This window comes from Catharus ustulatus, chromosome 1, assembly GCF_009819885.2.
Source record: "Catharus ustulatus isolate bCatUst1 chromosome 1, bCatUst1.pri.v2, whole genome shotgun sequence".
Taxonomy (NCBI): domain Eukaryota; kingdom Metazoa; phylum Chordata; class Aves; order Passeriformes; family Turdidae; genus Catharus; species Catharus ustulatus.
The window spans coordinates 11926582-11944504 of record NC_046221.1 but is presented as its reverse complement, the minus strand read 5'-3'; the positions used below and the strand labels follow the sequence as shown (position 1 = coordinate 11944504).

Sequence of the window (17923 nt, the reverse complement as noted above, 5' to 3'; positions counted from 1 at the left end):
CTATCTCTGTATTTCTGCTTCCTTGTTATGGAATTCAGATAAAAAAATCCTTTCTCCCACATTTTGATAAAGGGTGGGGTTTTTTGTTGGTTGAGTTTTTGTTTGGGTTTTGTTTGTTTGGTTGATTGGTTGGTTGGCGGATTTGTTTTGGTTTTTGGAGGGGGGTGTAATTTTTTTTGTTTGTTTCTTTTTTTTTTCCTAACTAGGCTGAAATATAAAAACTCAGGAAAAATACTTTTTACACAGTCATTTAAAAATTTCTTATGACTTCACAGTCTCATAATGAGGACCCAAGAAGCCTCTATGAATGAAAAAGTAACTAGCTATTATGTGTGTTTATATGCTATATATGCCCATTCATCTCAGATATGTATAGAGTAAGTATCTTTATTTTATTTCTGTCATCATCCTAGTGCACAATAGCAGTAAATGACAACAGTGTGAGTGTATTGATGGGGGCTTACACAGCAAACAGCAATTTCCCTGAATTCCTACACGCCAGGCTGAGCTCTGGCACTGACTGGGACTAAACCCTGAGCACTTCAGTGGAAACTCAGGGTTACTTCATCATAGTCACTTGCTTTTCACTTCCTTTTCCCTGTTGATGTCCCAAAGCTAACAAAGTTACTCTGATGTGAATGAGATCTGAATCCTGACCATTGGCAACAGTTATGGAAAACAGGAAATGGGGTATTTCAAATAACAATAGGTGGGAACAGTGAGTAAAGGTTCACTATGTGGTAACGGTGCTGACTCTTTAATGACTGTGTTTATTTCCTTGTGTCCCAAAGAAGGCCACAGTTCATTTTGCTCTCAAATATGTACTGTGGACATGTGCATATCAGACCTTGTATCTAATTTTGCAGTTAATGGAGGCGGGGGGATGAACCAGCACTGACTTCCACTTCTCATAAGGAGTATCACAATGAGAATGCTCTCCTGTGCCATGGAAAGTCAAGTTGTCAGGGGCAAAAGGTTCATCCCATACCCTGTTAAGATAAAAGCTCCCTATGATACAGCAATAGGGAGCTTTTTTCCCCCTCCCATTCACCACAGAAAAGAGTACTGTGACATAGGGAAACTCTTCAAGCCCCTTACAAAACTTGCAACCCATACAATGCACTTCACGTGAAGTCAGAGTGACGTTACAAGCTGGAAAAGCTATCCTGGGCCATGGAGCTCATTCCAAGCAAAGGTCTGCTGTTCTTGGCTGAGGCTTCCACACAACTCCTTGTCTAGTCTTGCCATGACTAATTCCCAGAAAAGGCAGTTTCACAACCACCTTGGCCAGCCAGCCCTGTGTCTAATTGGCATCACTGCTTAGAAATACTTCCTTGCATTCTCCTATGAAAGTTTGCAGCTACAATCTAATTCTATGTACTTTTACTAAGCCTTACAAGCAGCTAGTGAGACAGCCCAGCTATTTTTAACAATCATTAGTCCTCCAGTCTCTCGCTTCACAAAATCACTGGTTCTTATTGGGCTCCTTTTCTCACAGCTTCCAAAATTGGTCTGAATTAAGTTTCCCAGCTTAATGCTCTGTTAAATAATGCTCACTAATTAGCAGCAGCAAAAACTAAAAACCGGTCATATGAAAATGGAAAAACACCCAGTGACACAGGTGTTTCATTTTTTTTCTTAGTTCAAACTGCTTTTTTAATCATTAATCATAGCAAATTCTGCTCTTCCACCTGGAGAAGCAGTCAGTAAACTTCCTAAAACCAGCCAAGGAACTCGTCAGACAAGCCCCAGTTGTTCCAATCTGCTACTTATGAGGCTGTTCACCCTAAACCCCATCTTTCATAAAGATGCTTTGCAAAGAATGTGTGCTTTTCTTTATACAGATTATGCATATTTACAAAGAAAGGTCTGGAAGGCTACCTCATCTCTTTTTTTCCTTTCTTTTTTGGTTTTTTTTGGTGTTGTTGCTGCTTTGGTTTTTGTGGTTTTTTGGTGGGTTTTTTGGGTTTTTTTTTAAAGAATATAAGATTTTGTTACATCATGAAAGATTTTGTGCACTCCCAGAAAAGTAGTCACCTGAAAGTTCAGCTCTCACAAAAATGAAAACTGTTAACATTTTATAAGTTCAATTTGTATTTACACTGTACAGGATGAGTGCTTTTAAATACATTAGAAAACCATACATGATATTTGTTATATTAAACCCCATTAAATTCTCAATCAGGACCTGTAACTCTTAACACTCTTGTGTACGACTGAGCCTCTTCTGGAAATAAGGTCTAATTCTGTCCTAATGCAGTCACAGAAGAAAGAGTTGAAGAGTGAATGTATGTTTTGTTCATAAACACATCCAGCAGCTAAGTATCAGGGAGTAAAAAAAGACCTATTTAAAACATAAAGACAACATAGGCTCATAAGAAAACAGATTTAATAACCTGTTTGCAACGAGGCCACTACAGGATTGTCATGGGTAGCTACAGCAGCGAGAGGCAGAATCACCTTTCCAGTGCAGTTGTTGAAATGGAAAATGTAATTGCCTTCAAGGTGAAGGTAGGGACACTTAAGGAAGACATTCAGGATTTCTGTTGACACCTTTTGTTCTCACTGCTGTTTCTGGGTGCTGATGGGAATCACAGACCAGCTCCCCGAGTGCTACCTTCTCACAGACTGTTTAGGCACACCTAGGAGAATCGAAGGGAAAGCAGAAGTTTAAAAGCATGAACTACGAGGCTCTGTAGCAGATAAACTGTAGAAATTACATAGCTGTGGGTTCTGTCTGAAGAGGAAAATAAATAAAAATCAGCAAACCAGAATGACAAAAACCACTCATCTCACCACCTCTGACTCAGTTGAGGGTCATTGATTCATGCTCTGTTCAACTTAGCTAATGACAACCATTTTTTCCTCTCCATTCTGGTTAATTTTTTACCAGTTTTTGTAGGGAAACACATCACCTCTCCACTCTTCTGTGTCTGCTGAACAAGTTCAGGTCACATTTGCCTAAATTATTCCTTACTGTATTTTTATCATTATGTCTTTTAAATTAATTTACCTTTTTCTAGTTTTAATCTAGTTTATGGTCTGAAATGTAAGTCTCTAGCTCTGCCAGAGTGACAGATCAGGAATCACCCCACTTGCCTGCCTACTCATTACAGTTCTATTTATATATCCTCAAAGAGCATTTACTTTATCTGTGGTAGAATCACATTGCATGCTAGTTTTCGATTTAGCAACTTGCCACCTTGGAAGCAGACAGTTTCAAGTAGTGTTCTCTGCTATCTAACAATGCTTTCATGTCAATGCTTGACACCCTCCCTCTCTCTTTTTCCCAAATAAAGTCCATTCATCCTAATCAACCCAAAAGCCATCAATTCCTGCCTATTTCATCTAACCTCCCTGCATCTGGCTGTACATGAACCATTTTCAGGAAGCTTTCTCCTCCTTGTACTCTCAGCACTGAACACAATGCAGACCAAGTTGGTGTGTCCTCTAAAAATGCATGAGTATTCTACGAACAGAACAGGTGCTCCCCCTGCCTCATGTGGAGCTCAGCCCACCTGGAAAACACCGTCTGTCACCTGCTACTTCGGAGAGCAGATTTTCCAGGAACAGTCTACCATTCCTGACAAAAGTGGTTACTACAGAGAAGTGGTGGGGTATGTAATGTGACAATAAAGCTTTTCAGACAGAACCTTACTAAAATTAATGAAGCAAAAAGAAAGGAAAAAAAAAAAAAGGCAAGGGGTTTTTTTCCCTGCACATATTTGTAAATCAGTAGCCTTAAAGTGGTAAATTGGCTGCTCCTAAATTGTGGACCGTCCTACTTAAAAGCCATTGTGAAATTTCACAGGCAAAGCTCTGACATTTGGAGCAATCCTATATAATTTATACTAATTTTTGCTACTTTGATCATACGGAGTTAAAAACACAGGGAGCATTTACAGAATTGGAAGTCTGTGACTACCCCTATGTAATCAAGGGCATCCACCATGAATTAAGTGCATGGCAGTGACAAGAAAATCATCCAAGGAACTTGGTAGCTGTATTCCTTCCTAGCTCACTAGCACTGCCCAATCAGTACACACACTCCACATACATAAATGAAGAGGCCTCTGCTCTAAATCAGGGTCTTTGTCCTTGGTTGGCACATCTAAATAAAGTTGTGTAGTCCCAAGGGACTGACTGATTTTGCTTTGGATTTTTTAAAGTTAGAACATGTTTTCTTTTAAGGTTTTCAAGGTAAATTCCATCCTAGCTCATGACTGAAAAAATCCCAGTAGTATTAAATGGATATTTGAAACTTAACTGCTTTGTATAGCTTGAAGAAAGTCATTAGGGACTAAATTATATCTTCAAGTATCTTCACTAGCTCATTCTTTCATTTCCTTTCATTTTGGGGCCTATTAAAATTTGTCCTAATGTTTATTATCCTCCACAGACTACAATAAATTCCCTTCAACTCACAGGCCATCCCTTCGTTCCACATGGCTGCTATTAGTGCCAGTAGCTTCCCTTCAGCCTGTGTTCCACAGAACAGTCTCCTAAACCACAGCATGTTTTTGACTCACCATTTCATTTTAATTCCTGATTAAATACATACTGGGTAAAAACACTGTTTTCTTCACTCTGTTTTCTTATCCATTCTTTCCTTTCTGGGTTTTACCCTTAGTTCTACTGATGTTTTTTGATACTTGAAATTAAAATTTCTTAGTACAGTTGCAATCTAGAACTAACCCATCCAGTGGCACATATGTCAATTTTCTTTTGCCCATTGATAATTGCCTAATGAAAGACAGCATTTAATCAGAATATGACTTAAACAGTTTTTAGTGCACAATAGTCACATCTGTGCCATGGCTTTCCTTGATTTGGTTCATTTTTTCCTACAACAGGAATCTTCATCCCACTCAAACAACCACAGATTGATGGTAGTGCAGAAAACCTTACTCATTAAAGAGGGATTTCATTTAAGGACCTTTGCATCTCCATCAATTTATATCTGCTATTTCCAGTCGTCCTTCACTGGGAAATACTGCCCATACAAAATAAGATCCTTATGCCTCAAACTGCACGTGGGCAGAGCCAACCTCATCCAGCCTCTGACAAGCCCAGATTTCTCTGACATGACACACAGCTAAAAAGGGGGCAAGTGTAAAATAGAAAGAGCAGATACTTGCATTTACTGTCACTATGTTTGAAAATAAAATCTTGTCTAAACAGGGAGCTGGTCAGTTAAAAAAACATTAATGATTCCCAGAGTTATGTTACCAGGTTATATTTGACTGGAGCCCACACCACATTTCAGGCCAAAAAATATTTTACTCCACAGAACTAAAAGTAGGCTCAAGTAAGGTGTATATAATCCATCTACTTAAGAGGGCCCTTATTTTTTTCCTTCTGCAGTTTCCTTCAGAAAAAGGATCTAGTTTTGGCCACAAGTAGGCACACAAAACTACCTGCACTATCTGCTGCCTGCAAGGCAATTTTGGATATATATTTACATGTTTGGCCATGTGAAACCAACTAAAGAATTACTGATTCAGCCAAGTGTGCATAATTATCTGGATTTAGATGTTTTGTGTTTTCGACATCGCCTTGTTTTTCTAAACATAAAATAATGCTCTAATTGACCTTACACTTTTTTTTCCCCATAGACACAGGAAAACCAAACATGAACACCGGTTGTTTGTTTAAGGAATCACCACATTAATAGTTTATGAGGGGCCCAGAAATGGAAAGATAGACTGACATTTTCACATCTGCAATCACCAGCTGACAGAAGAGTAGGCAGAACAAACACCTCAGTTACCATTTGTAGGCAACCAGCAACAGATACAGAGAGAAGTGGGGAAATGGAAAGAATAAAGCTGAGATTACGATGGAAACACAGCAGAAAAACAGAAGTCCTTTAATATAAAAAAAAACCCAAAACAACCACCAACACATTAGGACTGTTTGTTCCACATACTGGACACTCCTTTGGAAAGTTAATGACCACACTTTCTTAAATTATAGTAAGACATTAATATCATTGACAAGTCTAGTCTTAAAAAAGCTGACGCTCCATCAACACAAATAGCTATCTGTGCTTAGGTGGAATTGGGAGAAGCAGTGTCAGATGGTGCTGGCCAGGAGCATTTGATCTGGTGTTTGTCCATGTGAAGATCTCTCTCAATGTGAAGCTCCAGGACCATCATCCAAGTCTGCTTTGGGACCCAGCTCCCGCTCCAAGGTGTCATTGAGGTCACTCCAGCTGTCCCTCAGGGGACAAAGGGGGACAGAAACATCCCAACCCTCCTGGCCACAGGAAAGCACAACCCGGGGGTCCTGCAGAGCCCGTGGGTGCTGCTTCACAGCCTCACGGGGAAGGTGCTGTGGGGATCACGGTTATGCCGGGCAGAGGGGACACCCCTGCACAGACCTGAGCGGGGTCACGGGTACCTAAACCACGGTCAGCTGCCACAGGCCTGGGGGTCACAGGTACTCCGGACAGATGGGACACAACAGGGCAACCCTGCACAGACCTGGAGGGGTGACAGGTACCACGGACAAATGGGACACGACGGCTCAGCCCTGCTCAGGGTCACAGGTACCCCAGTGAGCCAGGACCCGACGGCTCAGGGTCACAGGTACCCCGGTCAGGCAGAACCCGACGGCTCAGCCCCGCTCAGGGTCACAGGTACCCCGGTCAGGCAGAACCCGACGGCTCAGGGTCACAGGTACCCCGCTCAGGGTCACAGGTACCCCGGTCAGGCAGAACCCGACGGCTCAGCCCCGGCTCAGCCCCGCTCAGGGTCACAGGTACCCCAGTGAGCCAGGACCCGACGGCTCAGGGTCACAGGTACCCCGGTCAGGCAGAACCCGACGGCTCAGCCCCGCTCAGGGTCACAGGTACCCCGGTCAGGCAGAACCCGACGGCTCAGGGTCACAGGTACCCCGCTCAGGGTCACAGGTACCCCGGTCAGGCAGAACCCGACGGCTCAGCCCCGCTCAGCCCCGGCTCAGCCCCGCTCAGGGTCACAGGTACCCCGGTCAGGCAGAACCCGACGGCTCAGCCCCGCTCAGGGTCACAGGTACCCCGGTCAGGCAGAACTCGACGGCTCAGCCCCGCTCAGGGTCACAGGTACCCCGGTCAGGCAGAACCCGACGGCTCAGCCCCGCTCAGGGTCACAGGTACCCCGGCCAGGCAGAACCCGACGGCTCAGCCCCGCTCAGGGTCACAGGTACCCCGGTGAGCCAGGACCCGACGGCTCAGCCCCGCTCAGGCCCGGCTCAGGCCCGCTCAGGGTCATAGGTACCCCGGTCAGGCAGAACCCGACGGCTCAGCCCCGCTCAGGCCCGGCTCGGCTCCGCAGCGCCCCCCGCGGCCGCCGCCGGCAGCGCCGCGCGCTCGCCGCTCCCCTCCCCCGCGCGGCCGCCCCGCGCGCGCACACCGTGCCTTCGGAAAAAAGCAGCCGCTGCTTCCCCGCTTTATATACCCTGCTAAAAATAGCCTGCCGCCGGGCCGGCCAATCAGGAGGGGGCGAATTTCGAATCGGGCCAATGGCGGGAGCCGTCACGGCCGGGCTCGGTCACGCCAGGAGGAGCCGTGATGTCTGCGGCGCGGCGATTGGGCGGCTCTGACGTCATCGGCACGCGGGTCGCGGGGCGCGCGGCGGGGATTGGGCGGCGGCGGCGGGCGGCGCGCCGGGATCACGCGGGGCGGGGGCGGGCGCGGGGGCGGGGCGGCGGCGCGGCCGGGCAGAGCTTTGAATAGGGAAGTTTTGCGGGGGGCTCCGCTCGCAGAGTCCGCGCCGTGTTTGCAAATATTGGGGCCGCTCCTGCGCCAGGTCCGCCGGCCGCGGGAGGGGGGACAGCCGCGCGCCCGCCCCGGGAGACGTCCTGCCCTGCTGTGCGATTAAACTTTGCATGAAACTTTGGGTCTTTTTTCCTCCCCGAGCTCCTCAAGGAATTAATATATATCTCTATATATACAATTTTTTTTTCTTTTTTTTTTTCATCTCTGGAGGAAGGGGGGGGGGACTTGGAAACTGAGAGCAGAGGTTAACACCCCCCCGCACACACCCCGCAACCCCTGCACATAAAGGAGGCATCTGTATTTTTGGTAACCAGCACTGACTTTGTTGTTGCAACTTGAGACATGGATGTTCTCCCAATGTGCAGCATCTTCCAGGAACTCCAGATTGTGCACGACACGGGTTACTTCTCAGCCTTGCCGTCCCTGGAGGAATATTGGCAACAGGTAAACGAGGATGTCGATGTTGTTGTTGTTGTCGGGGATTTTTTTAAAGCCGTATTAAAGGATAAGCGGATTTAAGAAAGAAAAAGGAAAAAAAAAAAAGGCAAAAAAAAATCAAGCCCAAGTGTCAGCGAGGAGTTTGGGGAGAATTCAGCACAATGTGTAGCGATGTTTTGAAGCAGGTGTGTCGGCTTGGAGCGGACTGGGGCACGGTCCCGAGGCGGATGAAGGAGCTGCGCATCCCCGTCTCTCGCTGTTGACGCCGGCGCTGCCGGGGCTGTCAGCGCCCGCTCCGCTCCGCGGCCGCGCGGAGCCGCCGCTCGCTCCACACCGAGTCCTGGCAAAAGTTTTGCGCTTGTACCCGGTCCAGACTCCACAGCTGGGTCTTGTCATCCGAGCTCCCTGCCTTGGCCAAGGGCTGCTCTGCGCCCTGCGCTGTGGGTTTATGATTTTTTTTTTTCTGGTTTTTTGTTTTGTTGTGTTTAATTCTTTTTTTCTACAAATGTATACTATTATTGTTTTTGTTCCTGGCGAAGACGGGGAAAAAGCCCTGCAGGAGTGTCGGCACACACGTCTGTGTGTGTGCATGTGTGTGTACATGTACAGAGCGCGGCTGTTCCCAGCGCAGGGAGCTTTGTCGAGCCCGTGAGTTGTCAGTCATATGACAGCGATCCCCTTGTGCTAATTGCCGTGGCCGGGAAGGGAGAAGAACGGAGCCTTCTTCCCTTTAATGGACATATTTTTTGGCCCATGTTTTGGCCCTTTCTCTCCTCGCAGAGCAGCGGGGTGCAGGGTCTGACAGCCCCTGGGGCAGCGGGGCCGCTCCGCTCCGCTCTGCCCGGCGGGGGCTGCTCAGCCCGCTCCGCGGATCGGATACCTGCTGCCTTTGCAGAAGGACCAAGGAGCCTTTCCCAGAAGGTTGAAATGCAAAGTGTTACAACCTTCACATGCCTACTAATTGTATGCAATGACTTTTTTTTTTTTTTTTTCCCTCCCCCCGCTCCCCTTTCAGAGCGGCAGCTCCGTAGTACGTGATTGAAATGGAGCTAAGTAGTTTCCTTCAGGCATTCGGGCTCTTGGCGAGGCGCCAGCCCTCGTTCCCAGTAGCCTTCAGAGGCATTTAAACTCGGAGAGCTTCACTCTGCTCCCCATTACTAATCTACCTAATGAGGAATTTAAATTAGCCGGGAATATGAAAGTTTAACAAGATCTTAATAAATGCTTTTTTTGCTTGTTTTCACGGAAAATCAAAGCACTATTGTGCTGTCCCTGTAGAAACCCTTCTTGTTTTTAGCAGCATTGCAACCCAGTTCCCTAATTATAGACAAATACATAAATACCGTGTGCAACAGTGGGTTTGGTTTTGGGGGTTGTTTGTGGTTCTGATTTTTCTGTCCGATTTTTGCCTACACTCCGAGCCCGAGCAGAGCATGTGACCCAGTTTGCTGGAGCAGTGCTGGGGGAGAAAGGAGGCTGCTCCCATGGCGGCTCTGCTCATGGGCAGATGGAAAGGGGCTCTGAGCGGAATGTGTGGCATTTGGGACCGGGTTTTGCTACCGGGCTTGGAAAAGATGATCTTGCTAAAATAAGTAATGTTTGGGTTGGAAACTTGGTGTGTCCGTTTTCTGTGTAACGCTTCCATATGGATCATTTCCTATAGTGGAAAGAATAATCCTGAAACATCAGCTTGTTGCCATAACAGTTCACATTCTGTTTTGGTTTTTTTTTTTTCTTTTTTTTTTCTCTTTTTTTTTCTGTTCTCTGAAAAATGGCTAGAAAGTCAGAATGGTGAAATGAAATTGAAACCCACAGTTTCAGCCATTTAGGGTGGTTTTGTTTTTTGTTTTGTTTTCTTTCATGGAGTCCAGGGGAATGTGATTGGGGGGAAGTTGCCCGTGTTACATGTCCACTGTTACATGTACATTTGCAGAGTACTTTCTTGGCAGATGGTCATGGTTTTAAAAGGAAGTCTCCTTTGGCATTGCGTGAAAGAAAGAAAGAGATGACTCATACAGTTGCACTCTTGGCCAGTAGATAAAGTTCTTGTTCATTGTGGGACTCCCAGCAGGACCTCAGAGTAATTTCCCATTTTGCATCCTATAGAACAGGACATTTCTATTCTGGAACTTTTTCCCTTCCCTCCCCTCTCCTCTGTTGTTGAAGTTCTCCATGTTCCTCTGAACACGCATGGGAGCAGTTTGAGTGATGTGGTGTGCATGCCAGTGCGCTTGGAAATGACATTCTTTGAAAGTCGAGTGTGCTGTGTTCTCATGCACAGGAAATGGGAGGATGTCTGCTGCTCCATTGATGTCCCCAGAAGACAGGCCGGCAGCTCTGCAGCCATGCTGAAATGGGGCTTTGTTTTCTGACACAGGGTTTGGGTTTTAACTGCGTGTCAGAGCACATTGTATTCAGTTGGGTCTTTTCAGCCTCGTGTTTGTGTGAGAGAGATACAAAACAACTTGAAATTAGTCAAGGTGCAGGAGTGAAGTGTAGTTTTATGTTGTGGTTCTCTATGGTCCTTTTCAACATCAGCCTGCTGAAAACACAGATTTTATGATGAGAGTGATGCTAATTTAACTGAGTCATTAGAATGCTATTTTGGAAACCAAAGCTGACTTGCACCTTCAGCTGTGTGTTTGAACTCCTGCCCAGGTCTCAAAAACTGATTTCTTTTCATCGTAACAGTCACCTAGTTACGGCTTGAGGAGCCTTTAATTTGTTTTGAACCCAGAAACCTCAAATCGAACATACTACATTCCTGCATGCTTTTTGAAGTGTAAAATAATTTGGTTTATTTTTAAGCAGGCCTGTAACTTTTTTCTTTTCTTCTTCTTTCTCTTTCACCTAGACATGTTTGGAGCTGGAACGGTATCTCCAGAGTGAACCTTGTTATGTTTCTGCATCTGAAATCAAATTTGATAGCCAAGAGGATCTCTGGACCAAAATTATTCTGGCACGTGAGAAAAAGGAGGAATCTGAACTGAAGAACACATGTGTCCCAAAAGAGGACAATCTTACTAGTCAGAACTTAGAGACCAACAGTTTGAATTCTGACGTGAGCAGCGAATCTTCAGACAGCTCTGAGGAGCTCTCGCCCACGACAAAGTTTACCTCTGACCCTATAAGTGATGTTTTAGCCAGTTCAGGAAACTTGAGTTCATCTGTCACTTCCACTCCCCCTTCGTCTCCTGAGCTGAGCAAGGAGCCTTCTTCCCAGATATGGAATTGTACGCCGGGTGAGTTGCATTCACCGGGGAAAATCCGTACCGGTACCACTGGAAAGACTGCAGAAAAAGGTACACCCTCCAACGGTGACACCTCGCCAGACGGCAGGAGGCGCGTCCACAGGTGTCATTTTAACGGCTGCAGGAAAGTTTACACCAAAAGTTCACATCTGAAAGCACATCAGCGCACTCATACAGGTTAGTAACCCTGTGCTCATTGAGAGCTGCCAGCTGCTGTAGGGAATACCCCGTGGTGGTGTGGTGGTGTCACAGCGTTACCCAATCGCTGGGTGGTAGCCCAGGTTTGGAGAGATGATGTAATAGTAGCAGAGGCTTACCAGCATGGACAACATCACTTCCTCATTCTCTTCATGAGCCAGGCACTTGCTGGGGGATTAGGCTGCTGCCATAGCAAACAGGAGCCACTCGCCTAAGCAGGCAATGGTTGGGAAGCTGCAGCAGCACGCGGTCTTCAGGAGCAAAGGTCCAGCCAAAATAGGTGCCAGGCCTTTCTTGATGATTATTTTTAAAGCAAAAGTGAGCTATGACTTTTTTTGCTAAAAAGTAGGAATGTATATCTAAAAATCAGTCACATCTCTAAATACTTTAAGAGCTTGTTTTTATGTTTCAGTCCACATTAGGTCTATTTTATCAGGCGTACCAAGGCCTTGATTATATTAAGTATAGCTATATTTGTAACTCATTTAACACTTATGCGTGCCGTTGTTATCAGCAAAAAATCTTGGAAAGCCACAGTGTGTTGTTGTCCTTCTGACACATCTGCCCAATTGGACTTAAAAATGTACAATCTACTGTATAATTTGATCCCAAATTACTGAGCAACAGCATTTTATTGTTATGAAGCCTAAACTAGAAATAACAATCCTGTGTGTTATTGGGAAAGAAAGTGAGGAAGATAGATACTTCAGGGCTTTTATAAATATTTTATGGTTGAAATAGCCTGCTGATGTGCTTGTTTGAGCATTATTATTTGACATCTCTTTATGACAGCAGTTAGATGTGTAGAGCTGTGCCTTGGCTCAGTAGACATGGCTTAATGTGAGGAACTGGCATGGTGTTCTTGGTGTACCAATCCAAACACCTATATGGATGATCTGCTTTTGTTTTTTTTCCCCTAAGATGTGGGAAAGAGAATTCAAGGAAAAGATTCTATTTTGACTCATGAGCTCAGCATTTTGTGGCTCTTATGAGAAGTCTGAGCAAGCTTGGATGCTCCCATTGTTGTGCAGAAGTCAGATAAAACAGGATTATTTCAAGAGAAAAAAACAATTTCCCCTGAAACCGTGGCTGTTGAGCAGACATAAATAGCTGTCAGGCTCAGAAGTATTGCAGAGCTGGTGTTCTGGTGCTGTCTGGTTGAGAACGTTCCTGTGAATGGAAGTGGTATTTCTTGAATGCTGAAATAGCAGTGTTCAAAGTGGTATGGAGGCTTTTCCAAGAATAAGTGGCTCAGCAGAAAGGAGGTTGCATGTTATGCAGATGAGTGAGTGACAGAGGACTTTGATGCAATACAGTAGCCTAATTGCATTGTGGAGCCTAGCTGTGCTGTCTTTAATCACCTTTATGAAGTGAATGGTACCTGTTTGGGAGTACCTGCCATTACAGATGAACAGGAATGGTAGAGGGCTGGATTCCTTTGTTTCCTGGGAGCCTGTTTAATCACTTTTTTTCTTTATTATTTTTCATAAAAATGAGATTATTTGATGTTCTGCTGGAGCAAGATAAGTAGGAATCATGTGGATGAATTCTGTGAGCCTTCTTTGCTTGCGTGTTCTGAAGCATTCAGATAGGTTAAATAAAATTGTCTGTCTTTGGAGGAGCAGAGGAGGTTTACATAGAAAATGATAGCACCTGTCTTTGAATGGAGTCATGACTAACATGTAATCTGCTTTCTTTATAGGGGAAAAGCCTTACAGATGTTCATGGGAAGGGTGTGAGTGGCGTTTTGCAAGAAGTGATGAATTAACCAGACACTTCAGAAAGCACACTGGTGCCAAGCCTTTTAAATGTAGTCACTGTGACAGGTATGTGATTGAAATGCACCCTTTTAAATAGTTATTTTTAATGCTTGTTGGAAAGCCAGTCTGGACTGCTTTTCACTTGTGTAGGAATTATTTGGGAACACAATTGTGTCTGGTATTTTTAAGGAACTATTGCATATTTAGGCTAGGAAAACCCTTCCATTTTCCTGATCGCTGGGAAGCGGCTTGTAGCCTGATCTTGCAGATGAATGTTGAGAAGTCTGCAGTGTTACCACCCATCTGCAGAGCTCCTGGGTGCCCACAGACACCTTGAGCAGTCCATGTGTCCCGGGAATGCCAAGTCCCTCCTCCAGCAGCTGCGTTTTGGAGCAGCAGAGCAAGGGGAGGTGCCTGAGCCGCGCGTGTCGCGTTGCGTGTGCCGGCGGCCGTGGGCTAACGCGCAGCCTCGCTCTTGCCTTGCAGGTGTTTTTCCAGGTCTGACCACCTGGCCCTTCACATGAAGAGACACCTCTGAATGGGTCAAGAGGTGAATCCTGCGGGCTAAGAGGCGTCAAGGTTGAAGAGCCTTGAGCGGAGGGATGCGTGTTCCAGCCAAAGCATGCCATTTTGCACCCTACCCAGTTGCCTCCAGGACCTCACTTCCCTGAAGGTCTTTTGAGGGCTAATAAGTCATGTAAGAACGGCATAGCAACCGCGGTGCGTGATGTTTGGGGTTTCCTGGACTCATACACTGGTATCTAACCTTCTGAGTGGCTCCTAAGCCTTTGCCGTGAGCATGTGCACTGAGAATGTTAATGATTGGGCGACTGTATGCGATGAGGATCTCTTGATGACTGTATGCTGAGGCACATTTTTTTTCTTGTGGTTGTTTTATAACTGTAAGAGAAAAAAAATAGTCTGAATGTCTTGTATGTGAGGAATATCTTGTGAGATGGGACGACCACCAATCATTTCCTAGGGGTGGGGGGAGGGGTGTCTGCACCTTTTTAGAGGGAAAACCTGAGAGGGGGAGAGGGGGGAAAAAAAGAGTCAGGATGCCAGAATGGAAATGGGGAACCTCCCTGTTCCTGTGTGAGAGGAGCTTTAGGTGTCTGGTGCAGCTATTAAACGTGCAATGTGTCAAGTAGCTTGTTTTACTTGCTACAGAGCTCATTTGTAATCCATTGTATAAGCTGTGTATTTACAAATGTAACACAACTATAACTTTTCATTATAATACAAAGGTTATTGCATGGTTCTGGGGAACTATATGCTTTTCCATTCTTTAATCAGGACTGCAGTTTTGATTCCAGTTAAGAGCAGCTAAAATACAATTGGTCTAATGTTACATAATGTATGGAACATGAATAATTTTTTTGTTGGGTGGATAAAACCACTATTGGTTAGAAACTGATTTTTCTCATGCAGCTAATTTTTCTCTTATTTATGCCTTGAGGACTAACTTCTGGTTTTCTAGCTGTTAATGCACTGTTGACCTTAATAATGGTGCCTTATGCAAGTGACCTTCTCTTGCAGAGGGTCTTATACAGGGGTATGGGTGATGCATGCTTTATTAAGGCTCTCTTTTCACCTGGCATTGTACTGTATCAAATGTATAATATGAGGGGAAAAAAAAGGTTACTTCCAGGGTCCTCCTTCACAAAGACAAATATAGAGAAAAGTCATTCATGTCAGTACAGTATTTGTTTAACTTAGACAATTTGACTGTGTTACAGTATAATGCATATGCCAATTGAATACCTGACCAGTTCTGCCACCTTGAGACTTTTTTTATATTGACCTTGCACAACAACTGTGTATATACACACCCCAACTGTACTTAATATGTCAAGTTTTCATACATATTAAAGATACAGAAGTATTAAAAGATGTATTTGCTTAAAAGGCACAAGTTTCACATCTATATATCTAGCTATCTGTTGGTCATACAGAAAGAAACTATATTACTTTTTTTTTAAAAGTGGGCAGAAAAATAATTGTGTATGTATATTTGTGTGTACAGTCTGTGTATGTGTGTATATATATAGATAATATATAAATATTTTTTTTAAAAGGAAAAGAATTAGAACACATAGCTAGAAAATGCCACAGCCCATCAAAATATTCCCTCTTCCCCTTTCCCCCCCGCAATATGGTCATTAAGGAGACAAAGAAATGAAAGATACAGTTAATTAAAATCTAGCATTTTAGAGGCTTTACCTTTAGCTCAATGGTATGCTAAAGGCTTTGTTGGCATTCAGTCCTTCTCAGACTGCTGACTGTGTTTTGTAGTTATTAGGTTGTCTGGAATAGCGTATCTGTGGCCATTTAAGAATGATATGAACCGAATATTGGCATGCTGAAAGAATATTAGCTGTGTGCAGAAGAAGTGCACTCGGGTTTTGGCCTTCCAACTTACTGGAGGACCTGTGAGTGAGCTAGTCGTTGTGGTGGTTGAGCTCTAATTTTACATAGTTCAGCTAAAATAAAGACTGTTTTTTCCTAGAGTAGGAATAGTCTGTCCAAAACCAGTTTTGTTTTGTTTTTTTTAAACCAGCTCACTACAGTTGATGCAATGAAACATGTGACCTGTTTCTTTTACTATTAATTATCAGTCTTGCTTACTCTGCTAATATTTTGATATATCTTCCTGGAAATGTATGTAGATAAGTGGTTTAAAAAAAGTATATGCAAGTGATCTGGTTCTATGGAACACACAGGCTTAAATCATTCTCATTTCATTTTTGATTTAAATTGCCTGAAAATGCACTTTTTTTTTCTTCCCCCAAACAGACAAAAATTTCCAGAAAATGGATTTCTATTTACGATTGGGTTTTGTTGTATTTTTAACTCCTTGTTTGCATTGTCCTTGGCTTAGCCGTAATTCTTATAAACAAGAAATTAAAACAAAAAAAAAACAAAAAAGAAAAAAAACAACAAAAAAAGCAGAAACAAACAAACCAACCAACCCCAAACAAGAAAAAAAAAACAAACAAACAAAAAAATCCAACAAAAAAAACCTTGCACTGGCTTGTCTCAATTGTGAAATACCATCAGATGGGGTGGGGCTGTGTGCCATATGTCAAATGCCTGTAATTTTCTTAATAAGCAAGTACATTTTGTTCAGGTGATAACTGAGCCTCAATCAAGCTGAAAAATAAAAAAATAAAACATTTTTGCTTGAAATTTAAGAAGAAAAAGTTTCTATTAGTGAAATTTCTTTTTTTGTTTTTGAAGCACCCTGTTATCTAAAGAATCTCTTTGTAAGATTTTTGTAAAAATTTTGTTTTACAAGATTTTATTTGAAATTGTTTTTTGCAAGATTGTTATATTTCTGTATGAATGTATTTTTTATTGGAATAACATAAAAAGAAATTCTTATCAGCATCACGTGTCTGCTTTCATCTTTCTTCTCTCCAAGTCCTATGCACCAAACAATGTCAAATGCTATGTTGCTGCTTTGTCTTGAGTCACACCTGGTCACGGGTGCAAACACCTTTGGGTCAGGTCACTTTGTGGAAAACAAGCCCTGTTGGGAAAATAATTTTGGCAGTAGAAACTAGAAGTTCTTCCATATCTGCAAAGCTGCTCTTGACTCATCATTTGCCTCAGCGGAATAAATAGTTAATGTGATTGTTACTGCAAGACTGCACCTTCATTTCAAATCGTTTGTTCTGGAGAGGTGAATGCGCATGGGACGAGCTTGGCGTGTGGGAAAGGAGGTTCAGTGGGCATTCAAAGGGAAGGACAAAGCCAGAAAGGTGATGCTGGCCTGGAGGCAGGCGCCTGTCCTGACATCTCCTGCAGAGCGTGGACCTTGGGGAAACCAGCCCAAAGCCTTGGGGTGCAGCTGTGGGAAGGAGGGCTTGGAAGGGACTGCGTGAGCTCTGCCTGCTCCAGACACGCTTCTGAGGCTGCTGTAGGGCTGCCCTGACCCACATGCTGGTGCTGACCTTCAACCTGTCAAACACAAGCCTCTCTGAACCACATTCCTTCAGAGCAATGTCTCTTCAAAGCATGCCTGGCATGCACCCTGGCTCCAGACCCATGCAGAACTTGTTTGATGTTGTCTTGTGGCTCCTGCTTCACTCATGCTGCTGTCAAAAGTCCCTCTAGCTCCGAGTAAAGACACTGGCAAAATGGCAGAGATAAGCTGAGAAACTGTCTTTGAGCATGTGATTCAGTTTGTGGTAACATATGGATTTAGATGATTTAGAAATGGTCTAAAATGATGCAAAAGAGCTGAAACAATAAATATAGATTGAGGCAGAAGCAATGTGGAAAAGGGGCCCTTGCCACCTTTTCTAGTTTAGCCCTGAAGTGGGCTAGTAAATAGACATAATGCCTTCATTAGGCACAGCAGAAATGGCAATTTAGGCAAATTCATGATCTGCAGTGGGAGGAGCACATTAAATTTTACCACTGGTCTATCTCATACAATGGAACACAGGTGTCTTCTGGGAAACTTAGTTAAAGTTTCAATAGAAATAGAAAAGGCTGCTGAGGTTTAGGGA

At 44.1% G+C, this 17923-nt stretch overlaps 1 protein-coding gene across 1 annotated transcript; it reads left to right on the top strand.

Moving 5' to 3' along the window:
• The first annotated feature begins 7707 nt into the window (after positions 1–7707).
• KLF6 (Kruppel like factor 6) lies at positions 7708–16795 on the top strand. The gene is made up of 4 exons (XM_033076650.1): positions 7708–8203; positions 11052–11625; positions 13349–13472; positions 13893–16795. Exons 1-4 carry the CDS (start codon positions 8102–8104, stop codon positions 13942–13944), a joined length of 852 nt encoding a protein of 283 aa, XP_032932541.1. The 5' UTR covers positions 7708–8101; the 3' UTR covers positions 13945–16795.
• The last annotated feature ends 1128 nt before the right edge of the window (positions 16796–17923 follow it).